We start from the raw sequence: 13,034 nt of genomic DNA on the forward strand, positions 1-13,034 counted from the left end.
GGGGCTCTCCCCGCGCTCTAGGGGGGGTCTGCCGGGCCCCCCGGCACATCATGCCATTGCTGGACTTCTTCTGGGCTTGCTTCAAAAGAGCCAAGGTAGGGGAGCGCTCTGTCCGTCGCTGACACGCTCCGCTTTGCGAAGCCTCGGCAAGGGGCGCTGGGGACGCTCCCCGGCGGTGTCGGCGTCTGCTCCGGGGGTGTCGTGCCCGCGAGAGGGTTTAATTTTGGCTGGGCCGTGTGTAGGTGCGCTGGTCCCTTTGCCCTGAGCTCTCCCGCTGCCCTTTCCTGGGTCACCGTGTCCCGGCAGCGACAGCCCTGGGCGGGCAGGGGGCTGTGCCCGGCGAGCTGGGCTCTCACTGTGTCTGTCTGTCTGTCTGTGTTTTTGTGTGCGTGTGCCCACCCTCAGCCCCCCGAGGTGGTCAGCCCATGCCAGGAGGGTCCTGCCATGCCTGCCTGTATGGTGTGGCCGGGCTGGGACATCCTTCCCAGCCCAGAGGCTCAGGTCACCCGTGCCGTGGCTGTGGGACCGTGGCCAACCTGGAGGATCAGGGCAGCTCTGAGCAGGATGACAAAGGAGCAACAAGGCCAAGGGCTCCCAGCTTTTCATTTCCTGCAGCAGCAATTCTCATGGGGTGACATCTGAGATTTTTTCTTTAGCGTTTAATTCATCTGTCACCTTAATAACAAACAACTCTCCCTGCCTCTTCCTGATCACTGTTGGTTTATTGTGTCCCAGCCTATGCAGTGTGGTGGGAGGTGAGCTGGAGAGATTGTGGAGTTATAGTTAGTGTGAATTTCAGGAGCTTCAGAATTGGGAAAAGTGTTAAAATCCCTTTTCAGACAGTGCTGTAACACCGGGCTGTGCTGGGTGAGTGGATCTGCTGTGGTGAAATGAATGTGGAATGCATGCTGTCCCCCCGGGCTTTCAGTGTGCAATGCTTAAAATAGTTGAGTCTAAAAATGACATTTGTGAAATTCATTGGTAATATTAGTGGCTGTCTTGTCCCTGCTGTCTCATCCCCGCTGTCTCTAGAGAGCTTAGCTGTCCTCATTAACCCTGTTTGTCCCTGTGTGCTGCCTGTTGGCATTGCCATCCTACTGGTGGTGGCAGGGACAGTGACACCGGGTCCTGCATGGCCACTGGCACAGCTGCAGCTTGGGATGGCTCCAGCCTGGCCTGTACAGATTCTAGTGCCCATGGGTTTCAGTCCCAAGCACCCAGCAGTCCCCTGCCTTCAGCCCGTGTCTTTGGCCCAGCGTGGGGTCTGGTGGCCCAGCTGGCCAGGGCACCACCCTCCTGGTTGCCTTCAGTGGCCTCCTGTAGGGCTGAGCCTTCTGCTTCAGCCTGGACCCGCTCTCCTCCCCATGCCAGCGCTGCTCAGCTGCTCACCACCAACAGGCGAGGAATTCTCACCTTCCTTGCTGAGGAATTTCTTAAACAGAAAGAAACGTGCTGGGCTCTGTCTGTGGGATTAAAGTTTTCCAGGCTAAATTAGGTGGATCTGTGGCTGGTGGAAGATTTCATGGGAAAAGGAAGGTGTGGGAACAGATTGGGCAATGCCAAAGGATCCAGAGGAGCTGGGTGACCCCCGCTGTGGACAGGGGCATGCTGTGAGATCCAGCGATGACTCCAGCTCTGGTGATGGCACCCCTCGGGCAGGCAGGGCTGGGGAAGCACAGCAGCAGGGACGTGGTTAAGCCTGGCTTTCCTGGGCCAGCTCAGCCCTGCTGTCCCGACAGGAAGAGGGGTCCTGGGGTCCGTGGGAAAGCCGGGCTCGTCCCTTGGCGCATTCCTGCGGTGATCCCGCGGGGCAGCAGTACTGGAGGGGCTCAGTCTGCACCCAAACAGGGACTGGGGGCCCTCCCGGGCTCTGGGCTCACCTTGGGACCAGGAATGGGGACCTTCTGCTGCTCCTCCACTCTGCAAAGTGCTGCTGTGTCCCAAGTGCTGCCCTGCTGCTCTGAATCCCGTTTCTTGTGGCTTCCCTCGGGAGCTGGGCTGGTGGGTGCCAGCTGGGCACTCCATCTTTCCCTGGTGCTCAGGGCCCTTGGGAGTGCCAGTGGTGTTTTACAACCAGTGGGGTGATGCCGTTGGGAGAAGCCTTTGCCAGGGCCCCAAGCATCATTGCTTGTTCCAGCTCTGGGCCAGCACTGCTGGTCTCAGGTCACTTCTGGGCACAGGGAGGCTGGAGCAGGGAGCAGGGACCAAGCCCAGATATGAGGGGCAGCATTCCACAAATGTGAGAATTAAAATGATTTAAAAAATTATTTTTGGTTTTTTTTCTTTCTTTCTTTTCACAGAAATTCACGTTGTTAGAAGATAAAAAAGATGCAGGTAAGCTGCAGCAATAATCTTTGGGGCAGGAGTGCCCTTGCTGTTAAACAAGGGCAGGTGAGCAGGGATCATGGGAAGAACAATGTCCACTTGCTGGGTTCTTCTGCCAGCAGTGTGATTTCTCCCCAAAACTGTTATTTTCAAGAGAATATATTTGCAAAGAGACCTTGGTTACTTTTCAGGTCCTCTTGTCTTTGTGGTGAGCAGCTTTGTGCTCAGCAGATAATGCCATGGGGAGCTCCAGAGCCTTGGCACTGCAGTGCCATGGGCAGGAAGGGCACCCCTGGCTCGGACACCCCAGCTTTGTGTGCCTGGGTGTCTCAGCCATGACTGTGGGGCAGTAGGGACTGGCAGTGCAGCTGCAGGCTGATCCTGGGGGTTGTGCACGGCTGCTGCTGCCCTGATCAGACCTCTGCCAAGGTGGGGGCACAGGCTGAGGATGGGGCTGCCCTGCCATGAGGGGTTTGTGGGGGCTGGAGAGGCTGGTGGGGGTCTCTGGGAGCAAGAGGAGGAGGAGGAGGAGGATGTGTGTGCCAGCAGGACGAGGAAGCAGGGATGGGGATGGGGCTGTGGCAGGGGGGCAGAAGAGCCTTTCCTCATCCCACTGTTGGTGCCTTGGGGGTCTTTGTGCAGTGACACCCCCAGAGTCAAACCTGTCCCATCCTATACAGGGTGTCCCATGGCTCTGGTGGCCCTGGAAGTGGAGGTACCTGGAGCTGGGGTGGCTCTGCTGCTTTGGGCACAGGGCTCAGGACATGCCCTGTGGATGGTGGCTCTGGTGTTGGAGGTGGGTGCAGTGGGGCTGCCCACACTGCTGGCTGGAGCCCTGGCACCATGGAAAGGGAACCCACCGTGCAGGGAGCCCATGGGATGTGCCTGGGGATCTCCAGGCTGTTCCCTGCCCGAAGGGTGGTGCACTGAGGGCCTCTTGTTTTCATGCACATAGGGGTGAAGTGAGCTCTGAGTCTGGCTGGTGAGAGCCCAGAGCACAGGAGAGCTCTGGGTAACAAAAGGTGCTTTGTGAGAGAGCCCCAGAGGTATCTTGGGTGGTCTCTGGCCCTTGCACGGGAGAGATTAAGAACATAAAAGTCAAGAGTTAAAGAGCCCTGTGGAAGGGAAGGGGCAGGGAAGGCTCCTATGGATCACACTGTGACTGGGATTTTGGGGCAAAAAATGTTTTTAGGGTTTTTTTCCCCTTGGTTAAGAGTGCCTGTAGAATCCAGGTCTCTCCTGATGAAGGCTCAGTGACACTCACATGACCCCAGCTGACACCTGCCTGTCACATGTCCCTGTCCCAGCTCTGGCTGCTGGAGGGATGCTGGGTGGCCATGGGCTCTGGGGGCAGGAGGAGCGGGAGCCTCATGTCCTGAGCAGGAGCCTCACGTCCTGAGCAGCTGCAGAGTTTCTCACTGTGGGATTTGTCACCTGTGACTTGATGTGATGATGGAGCCATAGCAGCTCCTGGTGTCACTGTGACCTGCAGCAGCACAATGCCTGGGGCAGGCTGGGGTTCTCCCTTTCCCATGGATTACACTGGACCAGCCTGCAGGGGGGTTGTGCCCCTCCACTGGGAAGGGGCCAGGACAGATCCTTCTGTCCTCTTCACTCATTGTCCCCAGAAGATGCTCAAACAAAGGGGTCATTCAGGCTGTGGGCTTGGGGACACCATTCCCTTCCCTTATGATGATTTTCAGTCACTTTGGATGGGTGACACGAGGACTCCCAACACAGTAGCATGAGGCAGGGTGGAGATGGTTCTGCTTTATCCCAGCAGCTCTTGGTGAAATGTCTCTTCCATCAATTCCCAGAGCTTGCCTCTGACTTTCCCCCTGCAGCACTGCTGCTCTCCCAGCACACCTGGCTGACTCCCTGGGCTGTTTTCCAGGCATGGACAGACCCACTCCCAGCCCCCTCTTTGAAGCTGTGGTTGTGCTGCCACAGCCCCTTCCCTGAACATTGGCTGGATGAGGTCATTAGAACACCTGGGTATGCCATGGCAGCTCCTACAGTGATGGTGGAAAACAACTTGGATTTCATCTGCCTTCTTGGAGGTGATGTTTCAGCCGTGGAGCACGTGGGGACTCCTGTGTCCCTGCTCTCCCTCCTGCTGCCCTGCTTTGCATCAAAGCCCTCCCTGGCCCACCCTGCTGTCCCCTCGGATGCATGGGACTCAGAGCTCCTGCACAGCCCCAGACTAAACCACTGGAACAATCCCAGCTGGGTCAGGTTTCCATGGATTTCCTAACCCTCTGTTTCCTCTCCAGCATTCACTTCCCATGTATTGTTCTGGACTGAGCAGAAAGGAAAAGCTTGAAGAAAGGAAAGGCTCACAGCCTGGCCATGCACCTGAAAACTGCATCCTCAGAATAAATTCCTACCAACAGCAGCAGCAGGCCCCTCCAAAAGGGATTGGGAGGTGCTCTGCCCATGTCACAGAGCAGTGGCTCCTCTTGCTGCTCAAGGACAGGGACAGAGCTGGTGGCTCCTGCCAGCACAGCCAGACAGTGGTGTCACAGTGGTGACATTGCAGCATTTCAGGGTGGGCTCCTGTGGCTGGATGTGGTGAACTAATAGGGAAAAGCAGCGCAAGGGACTCGGCTGAACTTTTGCCCCTGCATGAAATAATAAGGTTGTATTTACTCAGCATCTGGATCACCGAAAATAACCTGCTAAATTTAGCTGTTGTTGATGTGTTGTCACAGCTGAGCTGTTCTTCTCTCCTTGCACAAAAATCTCCTGCACTGGCTTGGTGGGTTTGTGGCTGAGCACAAGGCCCCGTCCCTCACCTGACCTGAGCCCATGACTGTGGTTCCCTTGGTTTGGGGACAGAGGCAGAGACTGGGATCTGATTTTGTCATTGTCTGAACGTGTTGGAAGGGGAGGGGCTGGGGCTGGCAGGCCCTGGGGTCTGTGGGTGTGCAGGGGCTGCTGCTCTTGGCACTGGGGCCGTGCTCTGGCTGTGGCACGAGGGGACCCATGGAGTGAGTGGGATGCTGGATGGGGCAGCAGGGACCCATTCTGGGCACTTCTGGGACTCTTTGAGAAACTGCTGCTCTTACATGGTGGAAAAGGCAGTCATGGGGCTGGGTGTGGGTCAGAGCTCTGGGAAGTAGAAAAGCTGAACCGAATGTGATTATTTGTGGTTTTGGTGGGACATGTGATGAGGGGATTCTGTGCTGCTCCTTCCTCTTCCTCTTCCCTGCCCTCCTGGGTTCAGGCTTGGCTGGTGAATCACCAGTTCTCATTCTTGTGTCCCTCTGCCTATAAAATTTGTGTAGCTCTGACCCCCTGATGACTGCTGCAGTGACAGAGACCCCTCCCCCCAGCTCAGCTCCTTCCTTCTGGGCTTTAATTCCAGGGCTGGAAGTTTTCCCATTTCCTGTAGCTAACAAAATACAGATTCCCCCCTCTGGACAGCAGGATCCGCTCACAGGTTGGGGGATTTTCTTTGAAGGCCAGAAAGGAAGAGCCTGGGTTAGAGAGGACGTTTTTCTGTGTTGGTGAGCTTCAAAGCACGTGGGAAGTGCAGGGAATGAGCTGGGAAAAGGCTCCTTTAGCCACCTCATGCCCGGAGTGTCGCCAAGTTTTTCCCATGGCAGCAAGGAGTGACTGAGACTGACTGGAAAGTAACTGCAGGCAGGAAAGTACATTTCTATCTGCATCCTCGGGTGGTTTGCATGAGACTGAAAGGAGTGAGAGGGAAGTTCTGAGTGTGGTCATTTCCCTGAAATTACCATGAGAAAATACACTGAAAACTGGTGGAAAGGTTTGGCTGGGCAATGGTTTTTCTTTGGTCAGAACTTGGACATGCAAACTGCCTTAACATGCACAGGAAGGTAATCCTTGTGCCTAAAGTAGCCCCTCAGTCCTTCTGGGGAAAGCTGGTGCAAAGGGGGCAGGCATGGGGCTGCGGGAGCCTCCTGGGGCTGTGTGATGCTCACGGGAGTTTGTTTTCAAAGCCCGAGAGGTCAGATGGGGAAAAAGCAGTGTGAGGTGTTGGCAGGCCAGTCTGATCACGTTAATTCCTTCCATTCTTAATGAAGAACCCCTGAGCCCTGCCCGGCGCGTCCGCAGGGCTTTGAAACATCCGCCCGCCCCCGGGAGCGGAGGCGGCAGTGGAGCGGGGGTGACTCAGTTTTGGGGGGGTGCAGGTGGAACACGTGGCTCAGCATCAGCTTCACCTCGGCCCCTGGTGATGCCCGAGCCTGGGGGACGGGGCTGAGCGGAATCCCAGGTCCCGGGGATGCTGCGGGACCAACCGGGGCGAGCTCTTTCCTCGGCCGGAGGCGCGGCCGGGGGGGCTCCGCCGGGGCTGCGGGGAACGGGCGGAAGGGGAGCGGGCGTTCCCCGGGAGCGGCCCTGGTGCCGTGCCCGCATCCCTGCGGGTGAGGAGCCGCAGCTCGCCCGTCCCGCCGGAGCAGCGATGGGTCGCCGGGACGGGGCTGGGGTCGCGGCTCCGCGCCGGGGCTCCGGGCGCTCCCTGGGGCTGCGGCTCCGCCGCGCCGCGGCCGCGGCTCCGTGCGGGGGGAGACGGCGCGGGCGGGCAGGTGAGTGCGGGGCCGGGGCTGCGGGGCCGAGACTGGGGCTGCAGGGGCTGCAGGGGCCAGCCCGGTGCGGGGCTGCGATCAGCCCGGGGCTGCAGGGGCCAGCCCGGTGCGGGGGCTGCGATCAGCCCGGGGCTCTAGGGGCCAGCCCGGTGCGGGGCAGCGATCAGCCCGGGGCTGCAGGGGCCAGCCCGTTGCGGGGCAGCGGCGGCAGCGGGGCCGGCCCGTTCGCTGCGCGGCGGGCGAGGGACGGGGCTGGCGCAGGGTGGGCTCCGTGCGGGTCAGTGCGGTGGGCGCAAAGGGCAGATCACAGACAGGGGATGCAGCTCACTGAGGGGCGCGGGCTCTGCTTTCCGTCCAAACCCGAGCGGTTTTGGAGGTGTTCTGGGCTCTGCCCGACTGTCTGTCCTGAGTGATGCCGGTCACAAAGCCGAGGCGGGGACTGTTCTGAGCCGACTGGTAAAGCAAATGATCCTCTCGACGGTCGGTCAGGTGAAAAGAACTTCCACTTTTCATCAAAGAAAGAGCATTATTTTGTATTTGATAACGTTTTAATGATGCTTGTATCAGTCATTTTGTCGAGGCTGTGAAAATGCTTAAGGAGTTCTTGTTCATTTAGAACTCGGGTGCTAAAACTGGTTTGATGTGGCTTGTAAAGATGCCTGTGATAACAGGGTGTGGGTAATGATCTTGAAAGCCATTTATTTTGGGTTCTGTGAAGGAGGAACTGCTGCTGCCTGGTTTCTCCATCGGCTGTGATGCTTAGTGAACAATTCCACCTCACACCTGGAGACTCATTCTTTCTGCTGATAAATGATCCCTTCAGGAATGGCCCAAATCACGCTGGGTGGACAGGGGCTATTCCTCAGGGATGAGAAGATAAACTTAATTTGTTGTAGGCGAGGGGGAAGTGGAGTTCTCTAAAGATCTCCCACTTCCAGACCCCGTGCCAGTGACATTGCCTGGCTCAGAGCTGGCACTTGTGGCAAGTTGTAGCCAGGGGCTGTTTGCCCCATGGATCAGGGGGGACAGGATCTCCTGTAGGGGACAGGAGATCATTTTGGGATCATCCACATGAGAGCAGGGAGCACAGATCCTCTCTGGGGTCTCCTGGAGGGTCTGTGGTTGCTCCCAGGAGCCAGCCCTGCCAGGAAGATTTTCACAAGATTGCTTGGCATCCTGTCTCTTTCCACACATGCTGGTAACCCCGTGCATGCTTCCAAGGATGGACCAGAATGGAAAACCACATTCTTTGACTTGCAAAGCACTACCTTTATCTTTGGGACCACAGCCTACTTGCCTTGCCGTGTGTCCCCCTGCAGCCCCTTGTGCCCCTTGGTGGGCCTGTCTGGAGGCAGGAGCAGCAGCAGTAATCCCCCCACCCCTGCTGTGATGAGAGGAAGCTCTGACTCGGGTGGGTGAAGCAGGAACAGTTGGATAATGGAGCTGGTTGCTCATCACTTGCCAGCATTTTGCCTTCCAGGAGCTGGGGGCTTTCTGCTCTGCTCCAGCAGTGGCCACATAATCCAGATTCCTCGGATAAATTCCTGCTGTTTCTCCCAGATCTGTGGCTGCTGTTTTAATTGCCTGGAGCTCCAAGGCAGACACAGGACCCTTGTTGCACAAACCCAGCTCCATGAATGATGCTGTTGTGTGTGTCTCTGAGCTTCTCTTTTCCTCCCTCTCGCCCTCCTCCTTTGGAAGCCGGGGAATTCAGCACTGCTGAGATCCTGCCTGCTGTGTTCATGCAGCTGGCAGCACAGCTCCAGCTGCCATTTCGGGTGTGCCAGTCGACCTCTTTCCCCTGATTTCCCTCTCATGAAGGACATTGAAGCCATCTTCCTCTTGGCTGGAGCTGGTTTGCTCCCTTCCTGCTGGTGTGAGGCCAGCACTGGAACATCCCTGTGGTCCTGGAAGCTCCAGGTGGATGGGCAAAGGTGGTTTCTGGGCTCTCTGTGCTGCAGATTCATTGTTTTCAGAGGTGTTAGGGATGCCCTGTGGGCCTGGGGCTCCCTGTGGGATTTGCTGGGTACCCTGTGGTTGGAAGGGCTGAAGTGGCAGGACCTGGGTGATGCTTTTAGGGCTGGGGATTGGGAAAAGCCAAAAGATGTTCTGCACTAGGGTGGCTGGACAGAGATAAATGGGGCATCCGAAGGTGGGCAGGGATGCCAGTACAGGCTGGGCCAGCTCTGCCAGGGGGTGGCACCCTTCATGAGAAAATAACACGAGTTTCTCCCGTTCTCCTCTACAGCAGTGGAAAAACAGGAGCCATGGATAATGCATTAGCAGGGCAGGAGTCCCCTGGCAGCTGGGTGTGACACACATGGCCCAGACCCCATCGCCTATGGGTGCCTTTTGGGGCTCTGTTTGTATTTATATGCCTGAAAGAAAACTGTAAGCTTTCTTCCCCCCCCAGTTTTATTTGAGTTGTTGGAAAGAGCAGCAGTGAAAAGGCCGTGATGTGCTGGAGCAGGCTGTGTCCAGGGGGTGCCTGCGTTCCCCTTCTGCAGGGGGTTCTGCAGCTGGAGCAAATGTGCTCTTCCCGTGGATTCTGAGTAGTTTTTTGTCCCTTTCCGCCGTTTCCTTGCTGTGACTCTTCCGGGGCTTTCATGAACCGGGGGCAGCAGAGGGATCCGTGTCCCTCAGGGTGTGAGGGGGTCGCGCTTTGGCACCCCCGGGCCCCGCCTGGCAGCGGCCGCTCCCGCTGCCCCCGCCGCCGCTTTCCAGCTCAGCGTCTCCGCGAGATTTCCTGCTCTTGCCTCCACACCCTCCCTTGTTCCTGCTTCACGCAAGGAACGAGCGGAAAAATGCCTGAAACCTCCGAGCCCGGCGCTTTTCCAGCGGCCGTCACCGTGTGGGGACCACCCGGGTGAAACAACCATCCCGGCTGTGCCGGGGTGCTGGCTTTGGGGGTCAGCCAGCACTCCAAGGCTCTGTGTTTCCAGAACCTCTGCTCGCCCTCGGTCCCTTTTTGTCCCCTCCCCATGAGCCAAGGAGCCGGACTGTGGTGAGGCTGGGACTTGCGGGGGGTCAAGGCTCGCCTGGGTCCTGACACCCGGATCCCCCTGACCCCTCCTCTGCCCGGGGTGCTCACAGCCTAAATGACCTCCCAGCGATCCCCCCCGATCAAGAGCTTGTCCCTGCGCTGGGGCTGACCCCGGGGGGCACCGGCTGCCTGCTGTCACCCCCTGCCACCCCCTGGCCGCCCCTCGGGTCCAGCTGGCGAGGGGCTCTCACGCACAAAGCTGCGGGAGGAGTTTGCAGCCAACAAGGGGCGCATTGAGCAGCCTGTGCTGAGTCCCTTTCCTCCGCGGGGAGAGCAAGGGCAGGGGGGGCTGTGGAGGGACAGAGGTTGGTGGGAGGAGAGTCAGGAGCTTGGGAAGGAAGGAAGGAGATGTGCCTCTCAGACTATGAAAACAATGGGGAAAAATCCTGTTTTTTAACTTGATTCTCCCGTGTTGGGAGCTTGGGCGTCCCTCCAAGCAGTGATTTCCAGAGGAAAGGTGGTTTCTGGCATCCTTGCAATGTACCTGGTCTCCTGCTTTTCTGGTCATCCAACCCCAGATCACTGCCTGTCTGCATCTCACCCTCTGCCTCCTCTGCCTCTCCCTCCATGCTTGGGCTGGTGCTTCCTGGCCCCCAGCCCTTTCACCTCTCATTACTCACAAAAAATTTCATCCTTCAAGTCCATTTTAAGCACTGTTTTTCCCTCTTGCAAATCACCTGTGGCTGTGCCCCTGTGGTGTGACAGGAGTGTGTGGTCCAGAGCCAGGTTGTGAGGGGTGTGTGCCATGAAGAAGGTCCTCCTCACTCTGTGCTGTTGGAATAGTAACTACAGAGCAGTGCAAGGGGTTTTTTGGGGACAGTAATAACTACAGAGCAGTGCAAGGGGATTTTTGGGGACATGAGTCCCTGCGAGCAGCCCCACTGCTCCTCTCAATGCCTCCCTGTGGCTTCCACTCCAGCTGTTCCATCTGCTGGCTCTGACCACAGGGAGAGCTGGGGACAGCCAGGTGTGTCCAGAAATTGTCCTGGGGCTCCTGTTTGTGGGGGGAACAGCCTCAGGGATCCCTGTGTGTCCTCAGCCCTGTGGGGAGGTGGCAGCTGTTGGTGTCCCCATCCTGCAGCCCTACGGGCCAGGCCAGGCCCTGCAGTTGCTGCTGCCAGTCTGGGAGTGGAGGGGGAGGGATGGATGAGCTGGGGGGACACAGGGGCCTGGGGCACTGCGGGACATGGACAGGGCTTGGGGTTCCACTGGGTTCCACGTGTGGCACAGAATCACAGAATGGTTTGGGTGGGAAGGGACCTTAAAGTTTATCTCATTCCCTCTGCCATGGGCAGGGACACCTTCCATTATCCCATTGCTCCAAGTCTCATCCAACCTGGCCTTGGACACTTCCAGGGATGGAGCAGCCACAGCTTCTCTGGGCAACCTGTGCCAGGGCCTCCTCGCCCTCACAGGGAAGAATTTCACCCCAACTAACCCTTCTCTTTTTCAATGAGAAGCCATTCCCCCTTGTTCTGTCCCTCTATCCCTTGTCCCAAGCTCTCCTGGAGCCTCTTTAGGCACTGGAAGGGTCTCTGAGGTCTCCCTGCCTGGCTCCATGGCAGAGGGGTTCCAGGAGGTTTCAGGTTCCATCTCCATGTCCCCCTTCTCCGGCAGCGGCCGATGAGGCACCGGGGAGCCCCCGCCGCTCCGGCCCAGGGCCGGGGCCGAGGCCGCGGGCGCGGGGCGGTCCCGGGGGCGGCGGGCGGATCCCGGGGCGGGCGGTGCAGGGCATGGGGAGGCGGATCCCAGGGATGGGGGCCGGATCCCGGGGATGGGGAGGCGGATCCCGGGCGGTCCCGCGGCACAGCCCCGCACCTGCCGCTCACACCGACAACAGCCGGAGCGCCGGCTGGCACTGCCGGGCCCGGCCACCGGGCCCCCCCTGCGCCCCCCATCTCCTCCAGAGCCCTCTGTCCTCCCCATCCCTCGACAGGTCCCCCGAGAGCGCGGCCGGACGGGGCACAGCCACAAGGTAAATGGGGAACCTGGGGATGGGTGCGGGGGGTCAGTGCAGAGGAGGAGGAGGAGGAGGTGGGTTTTGGGGGAAAGCACCCAGCAATCTGCTGTCTTTGGCTGGGCTGTGCTCCGATTGTTGCACAAGCATGGCAGAATCCCTTCCTGAAATCACTTCCAGCTCTGTGTGTAGTGGAGTGAGTCGACAGAGAGTGACGGAGAGATACAGTGGCCTCAAGTTGTGCCGGGGAGGTTTAGTTGGCTATTAGGGACAATTTTTTTCTCTGAAAGGACTGTCCAGCCGTGACACAGGCTGCCCGAGGCAGTGGTGGTGTCACTGTCCCTGGAGGGGTTTAACAGCTGTGTAGCTGTGGCACTTGAGGATGTGGATTAGTGGTGGCCTTGGCAGTGCTGGGCTCGGTGGTCACAGTGGGTTTTCTAACCCGAATGAGATTCTGTGATTCACCTGTGGCTCCAGCAGCACCGGGATGCCCCAGGTGGGATGGGCGCGCTCTGGCACCGGTGTCCCTGTCTGGACGGACTCGGTGCCTGGAGGAGGTGGCTGTGCTGCAGGCAGGGAGGATGAGGGGTTTGGAGCTGGTGTGCAGCTCCTGACAGCCTCGTGCAGTAACTGGATCCCCCTCTGTCCTCCCGGGCTGAGTCACGGCCGTGTGTGGGGCGAGAATCCGCGGCTGCCTCTGGATCAGCCGGTTTGGGTTCGGCACGTTCGGCTCCAGCTCAGCAATGCTGACCCACACACGGCTGGCAGGGCTCAGGAGGGATGGGGGTTTGGGCCACCCGCCTTTCCCCAGGGCTCCTCCTCACCTCCTCTGCCTGGGATAAGTGCAGGTAGCCTGGTGGCTGGGAAGGCATGGATTTGCCATCTGTCAGGGGACTCCAGATCAGGCCCTCCCACTGCAGCGGGGGAGGCTGGGCTCTGAGTCCTGGTTTTCAGTGCCATGGGCACGTTTGCAGCAGGTTGGTTCCTTTGGAGGATGGGCTCTGAGTCCTGGCTTTCAGTGCCCTGGGCACGTTTGTGGCAGGTTGGCTCCTTTGGAGCCCTTTGTTGTTGTAGGGAGGGGTGGGTTTGCTGTGCCTGTGTCATTTGTCACACTGTGACCCAGCAGTGCTCTGGGGAAGCGTGCTGCCAAGGT

At 58.6% G+C, this 13,034-nt stretch overlaps 1 protein-coding gene across 1 annotated transcript in view; it reads left to right on the forward strand.

Annotated features, from left to right (window-relative positions):
• Positions 1-13,034, forward strand: part of STARD8 (StAR related lipid transfer domain containing 8) — a 40,968-nt gene continuing 27,934 nt past the window's right edge. The window contains exons 1-2 of the mRNA XM_066559383.1: positions 1-95; positions 2,301-2,334. Coding sequence (XP_066415480.1) covers positions 51-95; positions 2,301-2,334 — 79 coding nt within the window. The 5' untranslated portion in view covers positions 1-50. The remainder of the gene's footprint in view (positions 96-2,300; positions 2,335-13,034) is intronic.

This window comes from Molothrus aeneus, chromosome 14 (assembly GCF_037042795.1).
Source record: "Molothrus aeneus isolate 106 chromosome 14, BPBGC_Maene_1.0, whole genome shotgun sequence".
NCBI classification, from domain to species: Eukaryota; Metazoa; Chordata; class Aves; order Passeriformes; family Icteridae; genus Molothrus; species Molothrus aeneus.